General features: G+C 44.0%; 1 protein-coding gene across 4 annotated transcripts in view; it reads left to right on the top strand.

Annotated features, from left to right (window-relative positions):
* LOC132896364 (nuclear receptor coactivator 3-like) overlaps nt 1–16,562 on the top strand; it is a 156,897-nt gene that overhangs the window by 98,951 nt on the left and 41,384 nt on the right. For all 4 annotated transcript variants that reach the window (XM_060937139.1, XM_060937137.1, XM_060937138.1 and 1 more), the window contains 3 exons: nt 5,129–5,179; nt 5,652–5,756; nt 5,840–6,000. In XM_060937139.1, coding sequence (XP_060793122.1) covers nt 5,671–5,756; nt 5,840–6,000 — 247 coding nt within the window. In that variant the 5' untranslated portion in view covers nt 5,129–5,179; nt 5,652–5,670. The remainder of the gene's footprint in view (nt 1–5,128; nt 5,180–5,651; nt 5,757–5,839; nt 6,001–16,562) is intronic.

Genomic DNA, 16,562 nt, shown 5'->3' with positions numbered 1-16,562 from the left:
TTCATGACAAATTAAGGAGATAAAAGGACTGGAGTTGATTCCAAGTGTTGAACTTGCATTTGTCAGCTGTTCACGGGAACTCTTGCTATGCTGTCCAAAAAGTGACGTAGGCCCTCATTAGACTGGGGGAAACCCATCAGAGGGATATCAGAAACTTTGAGTGGCCAAATCAATGGTGTTTACATTCTTAAAAAGAAGGAATGCACTGGCGAGCTCGGCAACACCAAAAGTCCTGGAAGACCACGGAAACGAAGTGGATGATCGTAGAATTCTTTCCTTGTTATTAGCTCACCGGCCAAAGGGCGATGAGCTGTTGCCATCACACGGCGTCCGTCCACGATTCACAAAAATCGCTACTCCTTCCCTGAGTTTTCAGTGGATTCTGATTGTTTTGTTTGGAAGATCAAATTGTTCTCATGAAGAGCAGAAAACTAATTATAAACGAGTCTGGTTTCTCATGGTACGGCCGTGTGGGCTACTGCATCGCTGACGCTCTGGTTGATTGAAGAAAAACCTCATCACGTTTATCCAAGTCAAGAACGCTCCCGAGGAGGTAGGACTATCACGGACAAAGTCTCCCATCAAGATACACTGAAGGCCTCTGCATGCTCGTGCGACAAGGCTTTCGCAGATAGCTTTTCGCAGACAGTTGTAATTTATCGTTGAGCGGGGAGTAATAGGCGTGCGCGATGTTATTCACCGGCACAACGCAAGGGGGCGCGAAGTCGCTAGGAGTAGTTGGTGGGTGTGGTTAGTGGAGTGTTTATCCTCCGGTTACTTATAATGACTAGAACTTTTTTTTTTATAATGACTAGAACTGGAGTCGTATAGATGTCCGTACTTCCTCAATCAACCGCTCTTCATGCTGCTCCATCTTCGCTCGTGTTTTTAAAAATGCCGGTCGTGAAAACAAAAACCGGGAAAGTAGGGAAGCGGAAGTGCGTGTACAGCGGGTAGAGTGGACCAATCAGAGCCCTCTTGTCTGCGGCGCTGTCTGCGAGGCTTCTGCGGTGGTCACAGTTTTTGGGAGGTGCGCGCAGAGCGTCTGCGAAGGTGGGGGGGGCTACGCAGACACTGTCTGCGACACCGTCTGCGAGAACTGGGTTGTCAGCATAAATTGGGCTTTAGTTTCATGAAGGTAAACACAGAGGGTCCACATCAGGATGCAAACTCACGAAGAGAAAGGCCAGATTAGACTTTGCTGGAAAGCCTGAGCAGTTCTGGAGCACGATTCGTGAGACGGATGAAACCGAGATGAAGTTGTACCAGAATGATGGGAAGAGACGCGTGCGGAGAAGGAAAGGAAGGGTTCATGATCCAAAGCATATGGCATCATCTGTGTAAACATGGTGGACATGGGCGTGTACGGCTGCCAACTGGGTCACTGGTGTTTATTGATGTGACCTGTGATGGAAGGAGCAGGGTGAATTCTGAAGTGTTTAGAGCTTTACTTTCTGCTCAGATTCAGTCAAATGCTGCAAGATGGCACTTCACAGTACAGATGGATAACAACTGGCTGCTGATTGGCTCATTACCATAACGAGTAATTTCAGGGGGTCAGTGTCCAACTCTCAACACAACACCTCTGTGTTTGTTTCCTCTCTCTCTCTCTCTCTCTCTCTCTGAGTACAGATTGTTTCTTGTTTGTTTTTGTCTCCAAGGTTTTCTCGACTGGATTATGTGCCCTGGTCTTGTGTGGATTACCGTAAGTGCCTCTGATCTCACACACAGAGCTCATGGCTTTAAGGTGTTCCTGAACCTCTTACTGTGTGATTTAGCTCATGATCGGGAAACCCTTTTCCACTGGACCGTACCATATGGTACCGGTACTGATATCTGATGGAAAACAGACACAGGACCTGGACCAGGGTTCAGATTAGGGCTGCGTACCGGTACTGTGTACCGGTACTGTACCGTGAAAATCGATTCGGTACAGGTCCAAAATACCGGATCATGAAGTACCGGTACTGTACCGATATAAATTTACACCAAGTATCTGCTTATTTTGTGACTGAAGATGCGTAAATCCTACCACAAAGCAGTGTTGCCAGATGCTGCTGACGTTTTCCAGCCCAAAATATGTTCAAAACCCGCCAAAATGCACTTAAAACCACCCAATCTGGCAACACTGCCACAAAGACGCAAATTTAGCACTGGAAAAGACGTAAAATGCCGCGCTGAAACTTGAAATCGGAGCCATCTTTGATTTGAGATCCTCTCGCCACAGTCTCACGAGACATTGCGAGAGCTTGGCTGATCCAGCATTCTGATTGGTCAAAAAGACTCAAAAGCAGGTCAGCCATTTTTCCTTTGGCAGCCTTTGTTGCTTTGTGTAATTTTGCTGCGTAAGTTAAACACCGCGGACTGCGCGTAGTCTGTAGTACTCTAGTGTAGTCACTTCTCGCTGTGAGACAACTTATGACTTTTTGTCCCAAGTGAACTAAGTGTGAGACTGAGAGGGTGACTGAGAAGTGAGGTCGGAAACCTAGTTATGTTCGGTTTTCTTTGAATAAAGATACTGACAAGTTGTCAACAGTTTATTAATGTTTCTGTCATTATTGAAGAAGTTCTGAAGAATTTGTCAAATTGTTCAGGTACAGGTCCGGACCTGCACCTAAACCTCTGTACCGGTACCTGTACCTGATGTTACGTTTAGGTACGCAGCCCTAGTTCAGATCGTTCACTCGTATTATCTTACCGCTAACATTTTGTCTGTAAAGTGTGATTACGGAGCTGCTTATAGGAACGCTTTAAGGCTGATTTATACTTTGGCGTAGAACCCGTTGATGCTCACGCAGGGCGAAGGGTTTTATACTTGCGTGTAAGGTGCGTGTCTCCTCTAGGAGGCGCTGTCACATGAAACACCACAATTTACTGCTTTTACACCTAGAGCTCTGTAATTGTGTCGGAATGCCTGCTGCCGGGTCATCCAGCTCCAGGTGGTGACGCTATGAACTTCCTTCGTTCATCTGTCTTTCGTCACATGAATCAGGTCACTGCGTGTCAGACCGCGGTCTTCCTCAACGGTGCATTTCAGCGTCCGAGTAGGACGACCATGTCGGCGTGCGTTTCCAGGTTGCCATGGCAGAACTTTCCTTGCAGGTTCATCACATATCTCATAATATGGCCTGCCTGTGGAAGCCATGGCCTAATGGTTAGAGAACCAAAAGGTTGCCAGTTCAATTCTCCGGATCAGCCGGAATGGCTCAAGTGTCCTTGAGCAAGGCACCTGACCTCCACGTACGTCGCTCTGGATAAGAGCGTCTGCTAAATGCCTGTAATGTAATGATGGTCGATGACGCTGGGGATGCGTGGGAGCTTGCCGTATAACTCTCTGTTGGTTGTATGAGATCTCCAGGAGGTTTTGGGCAGCCCTCTGGAGATGTGTATATGCGCAATCAAGTTTCTTTGAAAGGGAGGTCATAAGGGACCAGGACTCCGAGCCGAACAGAAGCTTTGAAGATTTTCAACTTAGCAGACCTACACATGGGGGATTTCCATACCTCTTGGAGGGCGTGGATGGCACTCCATGCTTGACCGATTCTAGACTCTGTATCGTGGGCTGTGCTGGTGAACCCGCCCAGGTATCTAAAGGCATCAACCTTATCGGTGAGGGCTGCGTCGAGGGCAGATAGGCCATCGGTAGTGGAAGGGTCTGTACATGTGTGTTTGGTTTTAGAAGCATTCAGGAAGAGGCCGATTTCTTGTGTTGCTTGCTCGAGTCTATGCAGATCTTGCGCTGCAGAGATGGCGTCTGCAAGGAGACTGAAATCGTCTGCGAAATCGAGGTCAGACGGGCTCGGGTGGATGGCATGAGCGGCGTCTTGTTTTCAGTGTGAGGACATTGTCCCATCGTATCGACTTCCTGTCGGAATAATAAACAGAAAATAACACGGACTGAATGTTGTTTTGAAAGAAATGTACTGGGGGAAAAGAAACCTCGCGTGAGAAACCTGAAAGCCACAATACCGCGATAATAGATTTCTCATTTTCACGGAGAAGAAGAAACAGCTGGAAATGTGACGCTACCGAAAGGGCCAATCACAGCTGTTGGGGTCCGCGTCGCCGATACGGTGTAGGAGACACGGTTATATCACACCCTACAGCGCAGATTCAACACAGAACCGTATACGGACTTTTACTCACCAACTCCTACACAAGTGGGAGTGGGCGGGGTCAGACCTGTTGCTATGGACAACCGTGTGTTTTATCATTTAAATTCGACAGTGATTGGCTAAAACAGGAAGTGTTGCTGAAGACACACACAGATCTCTGTGTTGGTTTGTCTTTCTGTCTGTCTCAGTGTCTTTGTTTCTGTCTGTCTTTATTCTCTTTCTCTGTTATTCTTTCTCTCCAGTTTCAGATGGACATTTCTGTCTCTCCATCGTCGCCTCTCTGCCCGTCTCTCACACTGTCCTGTCTTTGTCTCTTTCTCTCTCTCTCTCTCTCTCTCTCTCTCTCTCTCTCTCTCTCTCTCTTTGTCTGCCTCATTGTTCATGTGTGTCTCTCTCTCACTCCATCTTTGTCTGTCTCTCTTTGTGTTTGTCTCAGTCTCTCTGTATCTGCTTATCTGTCTGTCTCTCTTTGTGTTTGTCTCAGTCTCTCTGTATCTGCTTATCTGTCTGTCTCTCTTGTGCTGTTTTTCTCTCTTCCTCTGCATGTCTGTCTCTTTTTTTTGTCTCTGTCTGATGCTGTTTAACTCTTTATCTCTCTCCCTCATGCCATCTGTCTGTGAATTTGTTTGTCTCTCATGCTGTCTGTCCCTCTCTCTCGGTCTCCCTCTGTGAGTGAGACAGCGGTGTTTGACGTGTGTAAACATCTGCCTAATGCGTCTCAGACACACAAACATCATTAGTCATGAGAGACTCTGCTGCTGCTGCTGTGGGCTTCGTCCTCCTCCTCCTCCTCCTCACTGTCCTGAATCATTCATGTTCATCTTCTCTCTAAACAAGCGCCACCTTACACACACACACACACACACACACACACAGCGCGAGAGAGGGAGGAAAATGCTGCTCCGGTGATCCCTCCCATCACATGTTCACACAAATCAGTGCTCTTCATCCATCACACACGTTCATCATCCTCACATCTCACAAACTCTGCTTTCTTCTCGTTTGTGTTTCAGGATGTGAAGCTGGACGAAGCAGAAGCTCATCATTAAAACACTGCTGAACAGGTGAGGTGTGTGTGAGAGAGAGAGAGAGAGAGAGATATTCCATCAGTGCAGTGTTTTATTCCTTCTACACCACAATGATTACAATTATTTATTAAAGAATGACACTTTCATAATTTTTATCCGTTTTTAGTTACATTTAATAAAAAGTCGTTCCTTCATCAGCGTCCTGAAGATGTTCCAGCTTCACCTCCGACTGTTAAAGTGCTGACACTGGAGACTCCTTCCAGATACGTTACATAAATCACAGAAAACTTGATCAACTATTTTTAAAAACCGTTCATGTGGCGCGTCCGCTGTACACGTCCCTGTGGACGAGCTGTTGCTATAGAAACGATGACGTATTAGAACAAGCGCGTTAATATAAACCTGTGAGTTGCAGCTGTACGACTCGGCAGCTTTTGACCAATCAGATTCCAGTGCTGTGGTGTAATGTTTTGGCTCCGCCCCTCATTATCCATCTGTCTCTTTGTAGGTGCTGATATGTTTAGAAGATGAGCGGTGTGGGGGAAAACTCCATGGAGCCTCTGTGCCCCGATCGCAAGCGCAGCCTGTCCACCTGTGACACGCCCGGCCTCGGGTACGGCCACGGCTTACAATGAACCGTTAATGAGTTAATGTGGCTGTGTTGAAGGTTGTGGTTTGCTCTTGTGCCCCCTGCAGGTGTGAGAAGCGGCGCCGAGAACAGGAGAGCAAATACATCGAGGAGCTAGCGGAGCTGATCTCGGCTAACCTCAGCGACATCGACAGCTTCAACGTCAAACCGGACAAGTGCGCGATCCTGAAGGAGACGGTGCGGCAGATCCGACAGATCAAAGAGCAAGGTGGGGCTGGAACAAACACGCCAAAAGACACTGCTGAAATCACAACTAGGTCAGGTTAAGTTCACTTCAGGAAGTAAAAACTGGAGAAAATGGACATCATAGAGCTCAAGCTCATGCAATTCTTTGTTATCCTTTTAAAAAAAAAAAAGTTTGTAAGTGGGGCTGATTTTAATAATCATAATACAAGGCTAAATAAACACTAAAGGTTCAAAAAAAGGCGACCAAAAAAAAAAAAGACGTTTATGATTTACACTACCGTTCAAAAGTTTGGGGTCACCCAGACAATTTTGTGTTTTCCATGAAAAGTCACACTTTTATTTCCCACCATAAGTTGTAAAATGAATAGAAAATATAGTCGAGACATTTTTCTGGCCATTTTGAGCATTTAATCGACCCCACAAATGTGATGCTCCAGAAACTCAATCTGCTCAAAGGAAGGTCAGTTTTATAGCTTCTCTAAAGAGCTCAACTGTTTTCAGCTGTGCTAACATGATTGTACAAGGGTTTTCTAATCATCCATTAGCCTTCTGAGGCAATGAGCAAACGCATTGTACCATTAGAACACTGGAGTGAGAGTTGCTGGAAATGGGCCTCTATACACCTATGGAGATATTGCACCAAAAACCAGACATTTGCAGCTAGAATAGTCATTTACCACATTAGCAATGTATAGAGTGGATTTCTGATTAGTTTAAAGTGATCTTCGTTGAAAAGAACAGTGCTTTTCTTTCAAAAATAAGGACATTTCAGAGTGACCCCAAACTTTTGAACGGTAGTGTAGAAGTACGAACGAATCCCTCTGATGGATGTAATAATTTATATACATTCTTCATTTTTCTGCGTATTTCTTGTCTGTTCCGTTAAAACTAGCGTGGCTCGCGGTGAGTGTGTGATTTCACCGTGCAGGTTACATACGCTACGTTCACACTGCAAGGCTTAATGCTCAATTCCGATTTTTTTGTGAAATCCGATTTTTTTGTGAGGTCGTTCACATTAACAAATATATGCGACTTGTATGTGATCCTCAGTATGAACGAAAAGCGACCTAAAAGTGTTCCGCATGCGCATTGCAGGATACGACGACGTCACACGCAGTGAGCATGGCCAGTGTTTACGGAAGTAAAACCGCCCGGTTGCGGTATGACCCATCCAATCTAGCTTGAATAGCTGCATCCCCCCAAATGGAAATCAGCTCCCTAACCTCTGCGTCCTTCCATTGAGAAGATTCAGAACCTTCACAGCCCGAAGCGTCCCTCGCATTGATGTCATGCACAGGGGCGCAGATACGTTTTTTGAACTGGGGGGGACAAAAAACTGGGGGGGACAAAGCTGCCAGCAAACCAACCCCAACCCCGATATGCCTGTCAAACTTGTTGTTAGTAACCATAGCAACCAAGCTCGAGCTCGCAACCTGTGCAGTCTGCGCAGCTCAACCAACCGAATATCAGTCTTTCTTTTGTTTTATGTGAGTTGTTGCAACTATATGTATACACTGCTGTGCACCTCAATAAACCGAATGGTAATTAGTCTTTTGATTTTTCCGTGAGGTTTGCCTTATGCAAAGAAAGACAGCATAGACGTTTTTTCCTCCCTATAAGTGGGGGGGACCGAACGAGGTGAATTTAAATATGACTCGTCCCCCCCTCTATCTGCGCCCGTGATTATGCGCCATGTTGTTGTAACTTTTTTGAGAGACCCGCCGCCTACTTCAGCGCAGAATAGTGACGTTTGTGGCTTGTTGATGACGTGAAAGTCGGATGAATGCGACCTGGCGGTTCAGACTGAAGTCGCATATGAAAAGAGCGGATAGGAATCGGAATTAGGACCACATATCCAAACGGCCTGGGTCGGATTTGAAAAAATCGGATCTGTGTCGTTCATATTGTCAATAAAAGATCGGATACAGGTCACATATGGGCGAAAAGATCGGATTTGAGTCACTTCAGCCTGCAGTGTGAACGTAGCCATACTGTACACACTCCGTGTCGATCTGTCGGCGTGTCGAGCTCCAGTTACACCAGCAAATGCTGTTTATGTGTGAAAATGTAAATCAGGATGTTTGCATACAGAAGAGCTGCTGTGGAGCACAGTGACGGGTTTGAGGGGAAAAAATGGATTGTGTGTAAAAATGACTCTTTTTTTTTTTTTGTCTCTTTTCATTTATTTTAATTATAAAGAATTATGTAAACAATTTGGAAATTAAATACAAAATCATGAATATAGAAAATATATATATTTTTGAATTAGATTTGTTTTAATATATACATTTTTTTAAATTAAAAAAATACTAAAAATTAAATTCAACCTAGTTCAAAAAGCCAAATCTAAAACTATCTGTAAATTTACAGATATAATCATTCTGGAACTGTACAGGATCGTCACATCATATCAGAGTTAAAGGAAATTTTATAAACAGTTAAAATGTCTAGAAAAGGTCAAATACTAACAAAAGGCATTTTATCAATGCAGATTTATTAAACGTGAGCAGTGTGTAAAACCCGGTGAAATGTTTTTGAGGGAAACGTTACTATTGGATGCCGAGTCCTGTGTAAAAGTCTGAGGCACGTGGACAGAAATGCTGTCGACCAAAAACAGCTTAAAAATAATGAAATGAAATGTTTCAATATTAATGAAAATACTATAAACAGTAATCAGTGAGCCAGAATAAATGAAACGGAGTCAGTATTTGGTGTGAGACGACCCTTTGGGTTAAATAAATATATATATACATATCCGTCTCCGGTCCAGTGAGTGCAGTTTTCTCATGTGGAAAGTGCTCTCTTATGGAACATGCTGCTCAAATACAAACAAACTTTTTCATTTTCCTGTCACATTTAATTTTGTGCTGGAAAAAAATGAACGTTTGGACTCTAAAGAGTTTCTGTAATGTTTTGACTCGATAATGTAGAAGTCATAAAATAGAAATCTATAACAAAGTTTGTATGAACGAAAAAATAAGACTTTTGCACAGTACTGTGTTTATATAAAATAAAATATCACACATCAGGTGAAATCTAGGATCTGTTTGTAGATTAAATGTAGCCTGGCAAGCAGACTAAATGTGAATATTTAGTCTGGCCTCGATCCGTAGACATTTCCGACGGGGGTAGGAGGAACAACCCGCTGTCTTTCAAACTGTCTCTGTGCGTATAGGCCAACGCTCTGACCAATCAGCGCAACAGTGACTGTGACGTAGTCAGAGCGACAGAAAGCGGTGGGGGAGGCCTTGAAATAAATAATTTTTCAAAATGCGTATTAATTAATAAACAGGTTCTAGATATTAAGAAGTTTGGAGATAATGACCACAAGTCTGGAGTCTGTACCACATACTTAACATACACTCTTATTTTTTTCAAGGGTTTGCTTAAACTGTTTTTGAGAGTTTTTATTTAGTGGTGTTTGGTGAAATAATTTCCCTTAAATTTAAAATAACGGGAAAATAAGAAACAATCAAAAAGTAATGTTTCAAAGCTGTTTATTAATTCTTCGTACTGCACAAACTAGCCCCATCCTTTTGGCTACGAGCGGAGCCAGCTGGTAGATCAGACTTTTGCCATAGCCGGTCGGCAAAACAGCGAAAACGTCCTTCTTGAAAAGGAATGAGCGGAGAGCCTCTTCCTGCTCATGTTTCAACCAAAACTCCAAGTCTAATTCTTCTAAAACTGATTCCAAAGCGGAGTCAAACGCGCGCTGTTCACTAGCCGTAGCCATCTTTCCTGCTGTGCTTTCTCCAGCGTCGCGCAGCTTTGTCGTCACTCCTGCAAAAGCCCGCCCAAAGAATCCAAACAAAAACCTTGCGTTGTGATTGGCGGGCACGATTTGATGCCCCGGGTGTTTTTGTTTATATGGTGCGAGGCTAGACCCACTCGCTAGGCAAAAATATTTTTGGCCGCTAGGCGGGTGGGTCTAGTTTACTAGGCTAGATTAAATGTGCAACAGGAAACGTTCAGAAAACATAAATATCTAATGCAAAAGACAAGAAATGAAATTAAAAATAAAAATTTCAACCTGAATAATGCACTCCTAAATTGTAAATGTATTTGTTTATTTATTTATACATAATAATAATAATAATGTGTTAATTAGACTGATGCCATGTACACACGTAGCCGGGTATTTTTAAAACAGAACATTTCCCCCCCTTCCGTTTGTAAAAATGTTTTATCCACACCACCTCGTCTTCGAAAAAAATCCCTTCCACACATAACCGAACATCTGCGTTTTCAATCACATTCATAAGCATTCCAAACCTGTAGATGGCATTATTTCCCCAAATCCTCCCCCCTAATCACATCGCCTGTGCTCTTGGAGCAGTAGTTGGGCTTCTAAAATTAAACATGTAAATAGCACCTGCACAATAATTAACGCTTTCAAGGCACTACTCCGATCCATTACTCTTTAGCTAGCCGCACACTACGCCGATTTTCAGCGTACCGAGCCAACTGAAGTCACGAGTCAGGCGTAAAGACTAGTTTTCGATGGTACCGACTCATCTCACAGCCGATTCGAAAAACTAATCGGGAGCCAGACTGATCGGCGAGAGTCGCTAGCAATAGCCAATCATATCTTTCGCATATAACACGTGACATCATTAAACACAATTTCTAGCGCGAGAAATACGTGTTGGTAGCACCTAATGCAGGTATATACTGTAATTCCATAGACTGAAGCTTTATCCATAGACACAGTGGGCTGGAAAGCCACTCTGCTCAAGTTGTGTGGCTGAATTCCAAATCGCTTTAACTCCCCTATATAAGTGCACTATTTAAGGTTGGGAATAATAGCTCATGCAGCCTAGATAGTGCGCTACATATTCCATGTTGTGTCATTTGTAATTCAGCCTGTAGCATCTTCAAGTGTTGGATTTAACAGTAACTATATCCAATAGCCAATCACAAAGCTATTAAGTTGTCACATGTCGCTTCAATCGCGACTGCACTCGTCAACAGTCGGGGGATATGTGCGTGCCCTGTCGGGAGTCGGCTCTGAAATGGGTCGGTTCGGTACCGCGTGGATCGCCATAGTGTGCGGCTAGCTTAAGTCCATGCTTTATCTGGCTTCTGCAGTAAACAAAGGTCGCACGTTTGACGTCAGGGCAGATTTGTTGTCATTTTTTTGGTGCAGATTGTGACGTTCTAAAACGCAAAACTCCGGTTATCTCTGTCTACACGAAAAGGCATACACGGAGTTTTCAAAAATCTTCACTTTGCCCGGAGTTTTTTTAAATATTCGTTTTTGATGTGTTTTCATGTGGATGACAGGCCAAAACGTAGAAAAATATCTTCGATTTAGCAGATACCCGGCTACGTGTGGACGGGGTGTGAAAGTCAGACTTTTCACACAGATCATATTTTCAGTGAGATGAATCTGATGTGATGTTTGTCATAGCTCCTACTGCACCTGTACTGGGGTGCCAATACTTGTGTAGCAGCCCGTGTGTAGAGTGTGGTGTAGCGTGGCCGAGCCATCTCTCTCTCTCTCTCTCTCTCTCTCTCTCTCTCTCTCTCTCTCTCTCATCACCACGGCGCTGTGGAGCCACAACACACAGCTGGGAACTCAGTGGGCAGGTGCAGGAGTGGACTGTTCATTACTCCGCTGATGGGCTGATAATGGCTTGGCAGTGTGTGTGTGTGTGTGTGTGTGAGAGAACATTGTTGAGATGGATGTTAGTTTTCTGGTTGTTTCCAGTATTTAAGTGATTTGCTCATTTTCGACGTACGTGTGCGACACGATTCTGCGATTTCAGTGACATGAGACTTGAGATTGTCTCCGTTCTACGCAGGTGTGATTTCATAAAGCGACAAATCCAAACGATCATCCTGATCACTTCCTCGGACCGATCCGACAGCACGTGTGGTCCGACGGTTCTTAATGACTTCACTTCCCCTCTCACAGCTTTAGTTCAGGCTGCAATTAGTTAACGCAAAAACAGAAGAAAACCTTCTCAGCGTGGTTTCATCTTCGGTCATATCCGAGCTCTGGGTGAGTGTGTACGGAGACGTTAGGAACTAAACTAAAGCTCAGAAGGCAGTAAGAGAGAGAGATCGCCGGTGTACCTGGTGGGTGTACGTAGCGGGGATGAAACAGTCGTTCTCCTGTGGCCCGCGTCCAGCAGGTTTTTAAAACAGCCAGCAGAAAGAAGTTTTTAGTTTTCAGTCCGTCCGTCCGTCCAGTTGGTTTATTTTATCGCGTGTATACGTGAACACCTCGATATTAACTTTTCTTGTGCATGTCGATGACATTCGCTTGCGTACATAAACTACATCGATGAATGAGCTCACAAGAGAGCCAATCACGTGGCGTGTATTTATTACCACGCTTCATGCATTTCATTTCCTGTTTTTGTCATCTCACCTGTGATTGGTCACTGAGCACATTGCAAATGGCGGCCCTCGTGCTTCACGACGAAGCTGTTTGAGACCATTTATTCATTTAACACTCTGAGGTCCTGGGCCTGTCAGACGCTCTGTGGCAGTCTGATAAACCTTGACATTTTTAAGTATTACATCGAACTAAAAACCATCCATGCAAAAGTGACACACACGGTTATATTCTGGACGCCCTCAGCAATAATAATATGAGAGTAAAGTGAATGTAATGAAATTTGTTTTTATTTAAATTAAGTGCAAACACAACCTTAAAAAAACTATTTTCAGAGTCTTCAAACCTTGTAAAAAAATAAAAAAAACACTATAAATATATCTGCACAAGACTTTTGAAGTCTGAACCTTGTAAACATAGGTGTGGGCTACATAAAAGTAAGAACAGCATTCAGAAATGTTCTGTAGTTTCAGTACTAATTGTAGAAACTTCAGACTACCTTTGTTTTCTCCAAAGCCAGTCGCCCTTTCAAATGAATATTGATGAGATAGGTGTGATTCACCTGTAATCCCCCCCGGCACTGTCTATAGTCCATTTGTCAAAGACAAGGACCCTGGCCCTGGCCCCTGTACCCCCCTGGCCCTGGCCCCTGTACCTCCCTGGCCCCTGTACCTCCCTGGCCCGCCCTGGCCCCTGTACCGCCCTGGCCCCTGTACCCCCCTGGCCCCTGTACCCCCCTGGCCCTGGCCCCTGTACCTCCCTGGCCCCTGTACCTCCCTGGCCCCTGTACCTCCCTGCCTCCACACCTCTCTGCTTGGAAAGTTATTGCAAAGAAAAGAAGCCCTGAGAGCCAAAGCTACATTCATAATCTTATGCATAGACTTATGCACGGACTATAATAAATCTAAAGTTCGCAATGAAGATAGTAGTAATAATAATAATAATAATACATCTGTTTTGTATAGCGCTTTTCATGGTACTCAAAGACGCTTTACAGGAGGTTCAAACATACACACACAAACACACACAGACAATAGTAGACAAAGAAAGAAAAAATAAATAAATAAAAAATATAATAAAAAAAAAAAGTTAAAAAGTCCACCATGTAGGGGTCAGGATGTAATTCCCGTGATGTAGCAGCCACAGGCGCACGAAAACAAGTCCCACATCTCCATCTCCAGCACCGCCGCCGTGACGCCGTCAGCAACATCGCTCGAACACCACGCCATGGATCCACAAAGCGAGCAGAGAAGCTCCGCCTGCAAAGCGCTGGTGTGTCCCAAACCGCCTGCACAGACACCGCGACACCACCGAGCAACATCGCTCGGAACATCATGCCAAGCGTTAAAGCGCAGGGCGCTGGACAACCACGAAGTAAAATGAGCAACGGGCTCACTGCAGTCCACAGCTGGGAGCGCAGGCATCGCCCACGGCGAACCAAGGCCTGGAGGGAACCGACGCCCAAAACTAGGTCCGGAGCTACACCACCACCGGCGGACAAAACACTCAAACAAACATCAAACTACACAAACACACAGAAAAAAATAGAAAAAGAAATAAAATAAAACAAAAAACAAAAAAAAGCTCTGGTGAGAAGCGGCAGCCAGAACGCGCATGACGTACTCTCAACCGGAAACGGATGTACATGATAAACTATGACTATGCAGGGCATGTTGACTTGGGTAACTAATTACTGTAAATCAGTGAAGCATAGTTTGGCAACAGAAAAATGTTTTCAAAACTTGATGAAAATAACACAATACGTTTCGATCAACTAGTTCTTTCTCTTCAAAGAGCACCTCCTATCCTAACAACCCACTAACCATCGAACATGCACTCTCTTCTTCTTACTCTGATGTCCTGTGCTTTACTGGAGCTTGATTGGTTTGCTCAATTGTAAATCGCTTTGGATAAAAGCATCTGCTAAATGTAATGCAGTGTAGTTCTCCCTATACGCTAACTGAAAAAGCATGACAACAACCGCTAGTGAGACATCTTCCTTGCATTGGCCATTCCTCAAAGTTTCTCAGTTGGTATGGAAACAAGTGAACATGTGCACTTGTTTATACCAGTGAAATGGGGCGTGGTCTCACCTCCCCAATGAGCGAATGACGACACTGATGTTCCAAGCGCTTAACATGTGACTAGCTGAAGGGTGTGTCATTAAGAGGCTGCTGCTGGCTGAAGTACTGAAATTCGGAAGATTTATTTTTATTCTCTTTACAAAGTGCTAAAGATAACGTTTGTTTTAAAGATGTATATATTTGAAAACTAGAAGATTCAAGGTTTCTAGTGGTGTTACTTGAATGTTTCTAGCACAAAAACTCGCGGAGCTTCAGACGTGTGTTTGGAACAGTCCAAAAAGTCCCCCCGGGGGGACCGCGACCTCACACTGTTCACTGTATACAGTACTGTGCGAAAGTCTTAGTCCCCTATTTTTTCATCCAAACTTTTTCTATTTTATGACTCTTAAATTCATTATCGAGTCAAAACATTACAAAAACATTTTAGAGTTCCTAACGTTTGGGGGGGAGGGAGGGTTTCCAGCACAACATTAAATGTTACAGGGAAAAAAAATGTTTGTTTGTATCTGAGCAGTATATTCCATAAGAGAGCACTTTCCAGATGAAAAAAGGAAACATAATGAAGGCTACTGGTGCAAAAGTTTTGGTGTAAAATGAAGTAGTGAGTGTGACAGTCAAAGTGTCCAGAAGAACCGTGGCTGGTTCTGTAAGATGCTCAGGAAAACCTACAGATCATTTCCACATCAAACTGACCTCACTGGACCGGAGACTGGTGTTTTTTTTTTTTTAAATAAAGCAAAGGGTCGTCTCACACCGAATATTTATTTTGTTATATTGATTTATTATGGCTTATATATATAAAAATTGTTGATTGTTGGAACAGCAACAGTAGATTTGCAGATCGCCCTCTGGTGGACAAACTACACCACAACAACTCTCGTCGCATGGTTGAAGGATCCATCTTTCATCCGTTTCTTTTGTAATTGTCATTTATCAACTGTTAGATAGCGATTTATCTGTATGTAATTGGCTCATATTGGCTGATAATATCGGCACACTGATAAATCAGTTCGGCTCTAATAGCTATGACTGTTTCTCATTCATTCTCATCTCATCTCATTATCTGTAGCCGCTTTATCCTGTTCTACAGGGTTGCAGGCAAGCTGGAGCCTATCCCAGCTGACTACGGGCGAAAGGCGGGGTACACCCTGGACAAGTCGCCAGGTCATCACAGGGCTGACACATAGACACAGACAACCATTCACACTCACATTCACACCTACGCTCAATTTAGAGTCACCAGTTAACCTAACCTGCATGTCTTTGGACTGTGGGGGAAACCGGAGCACCCGGAGGAAACCCACGCGGACACGGGGAGAACATGCAAACTCCGCACAGAAAGGACCTCGCCGGCCCCGGGGCTCGAACCTGGACCTTCTTGCTGTGAGGCGACAGCGCTAACCACTACACCACCGTGCCGCCCCTGACTGTTTCTCATCAGAACTAAAAAAAAAAAAAAAGAAAGCAAGCAAACTCTGGACAGACCACGCCCACAAGCAACAATATCATCAAACTCTCAGTGTCTGGTGCCTGCTAGTGACTGTAGAGTAACTGAGTGACAGTATTTATTTATTTTCAGAATATTTTTAATTGGTGGGTAATAATCAGCGACGCTGAAGTAAAAGTATTTGTTCGTCAAAATGAAATTATTGTTAAGTTCAAGCTGAAGTGTTCTTTACCCCAACTGATCATAAACAAATTCCAGTAGAAGATCAGCCGGTATTATATTTAGCTAATAAATTTTCGTCAGTATTGTGTGATTTTGATAATTTACTTTCTTTTTTTTCTTTAACCGTAAAGTCAAAAAGAGAAAGAGGTGATGATAGAGTGAGAGGAGGAGGAGGAGTGATGGAGAAGCTAAACCATGTGGAGAGGCTCAACGAGAGCCATACAGCTGCCTTGGACTTTATGGAGGTGGTTGCCATGGTTACAGGAAGTGAATAATGAAGTCTCTCTCTCTCTCTCTCTCTCTCTCTCTCTCTCTCTCTGATAGCAGGTTAGTGGGGTTCAGAAACAAACCTGTGATCTCAAATCACTGCAGTTATTTGTCCTGAATTTAGTTTTGGTACCATGAGAACTGAACAGGGCATGTGGGCGGGGCTAAAAATTGTGCAGATTAGTGACTGGTCAAATAATAATGCTCACATATTGGTCATA

This window comes from Neoarius graeffei, chromosome 13 (genome assembly GCF_027579695.1).
Source record: "Neoarius graeffei isolate fNeoGra1 chromosome 13, fNeoGra1.pri, whole genome shotgun sequence".
NCBI classification, from domain to species: domain Eukaryota; kingdom Metazoa; phylum Chordata; class Actinopteri; order Siluriformes; family Ariidae; genus Neoarius; species Neoarius graeffei.
Note: the sequence above shows the minus strand (reverse complement) of the source record. Positions and strands in the feature narration are given on the sequence as shown.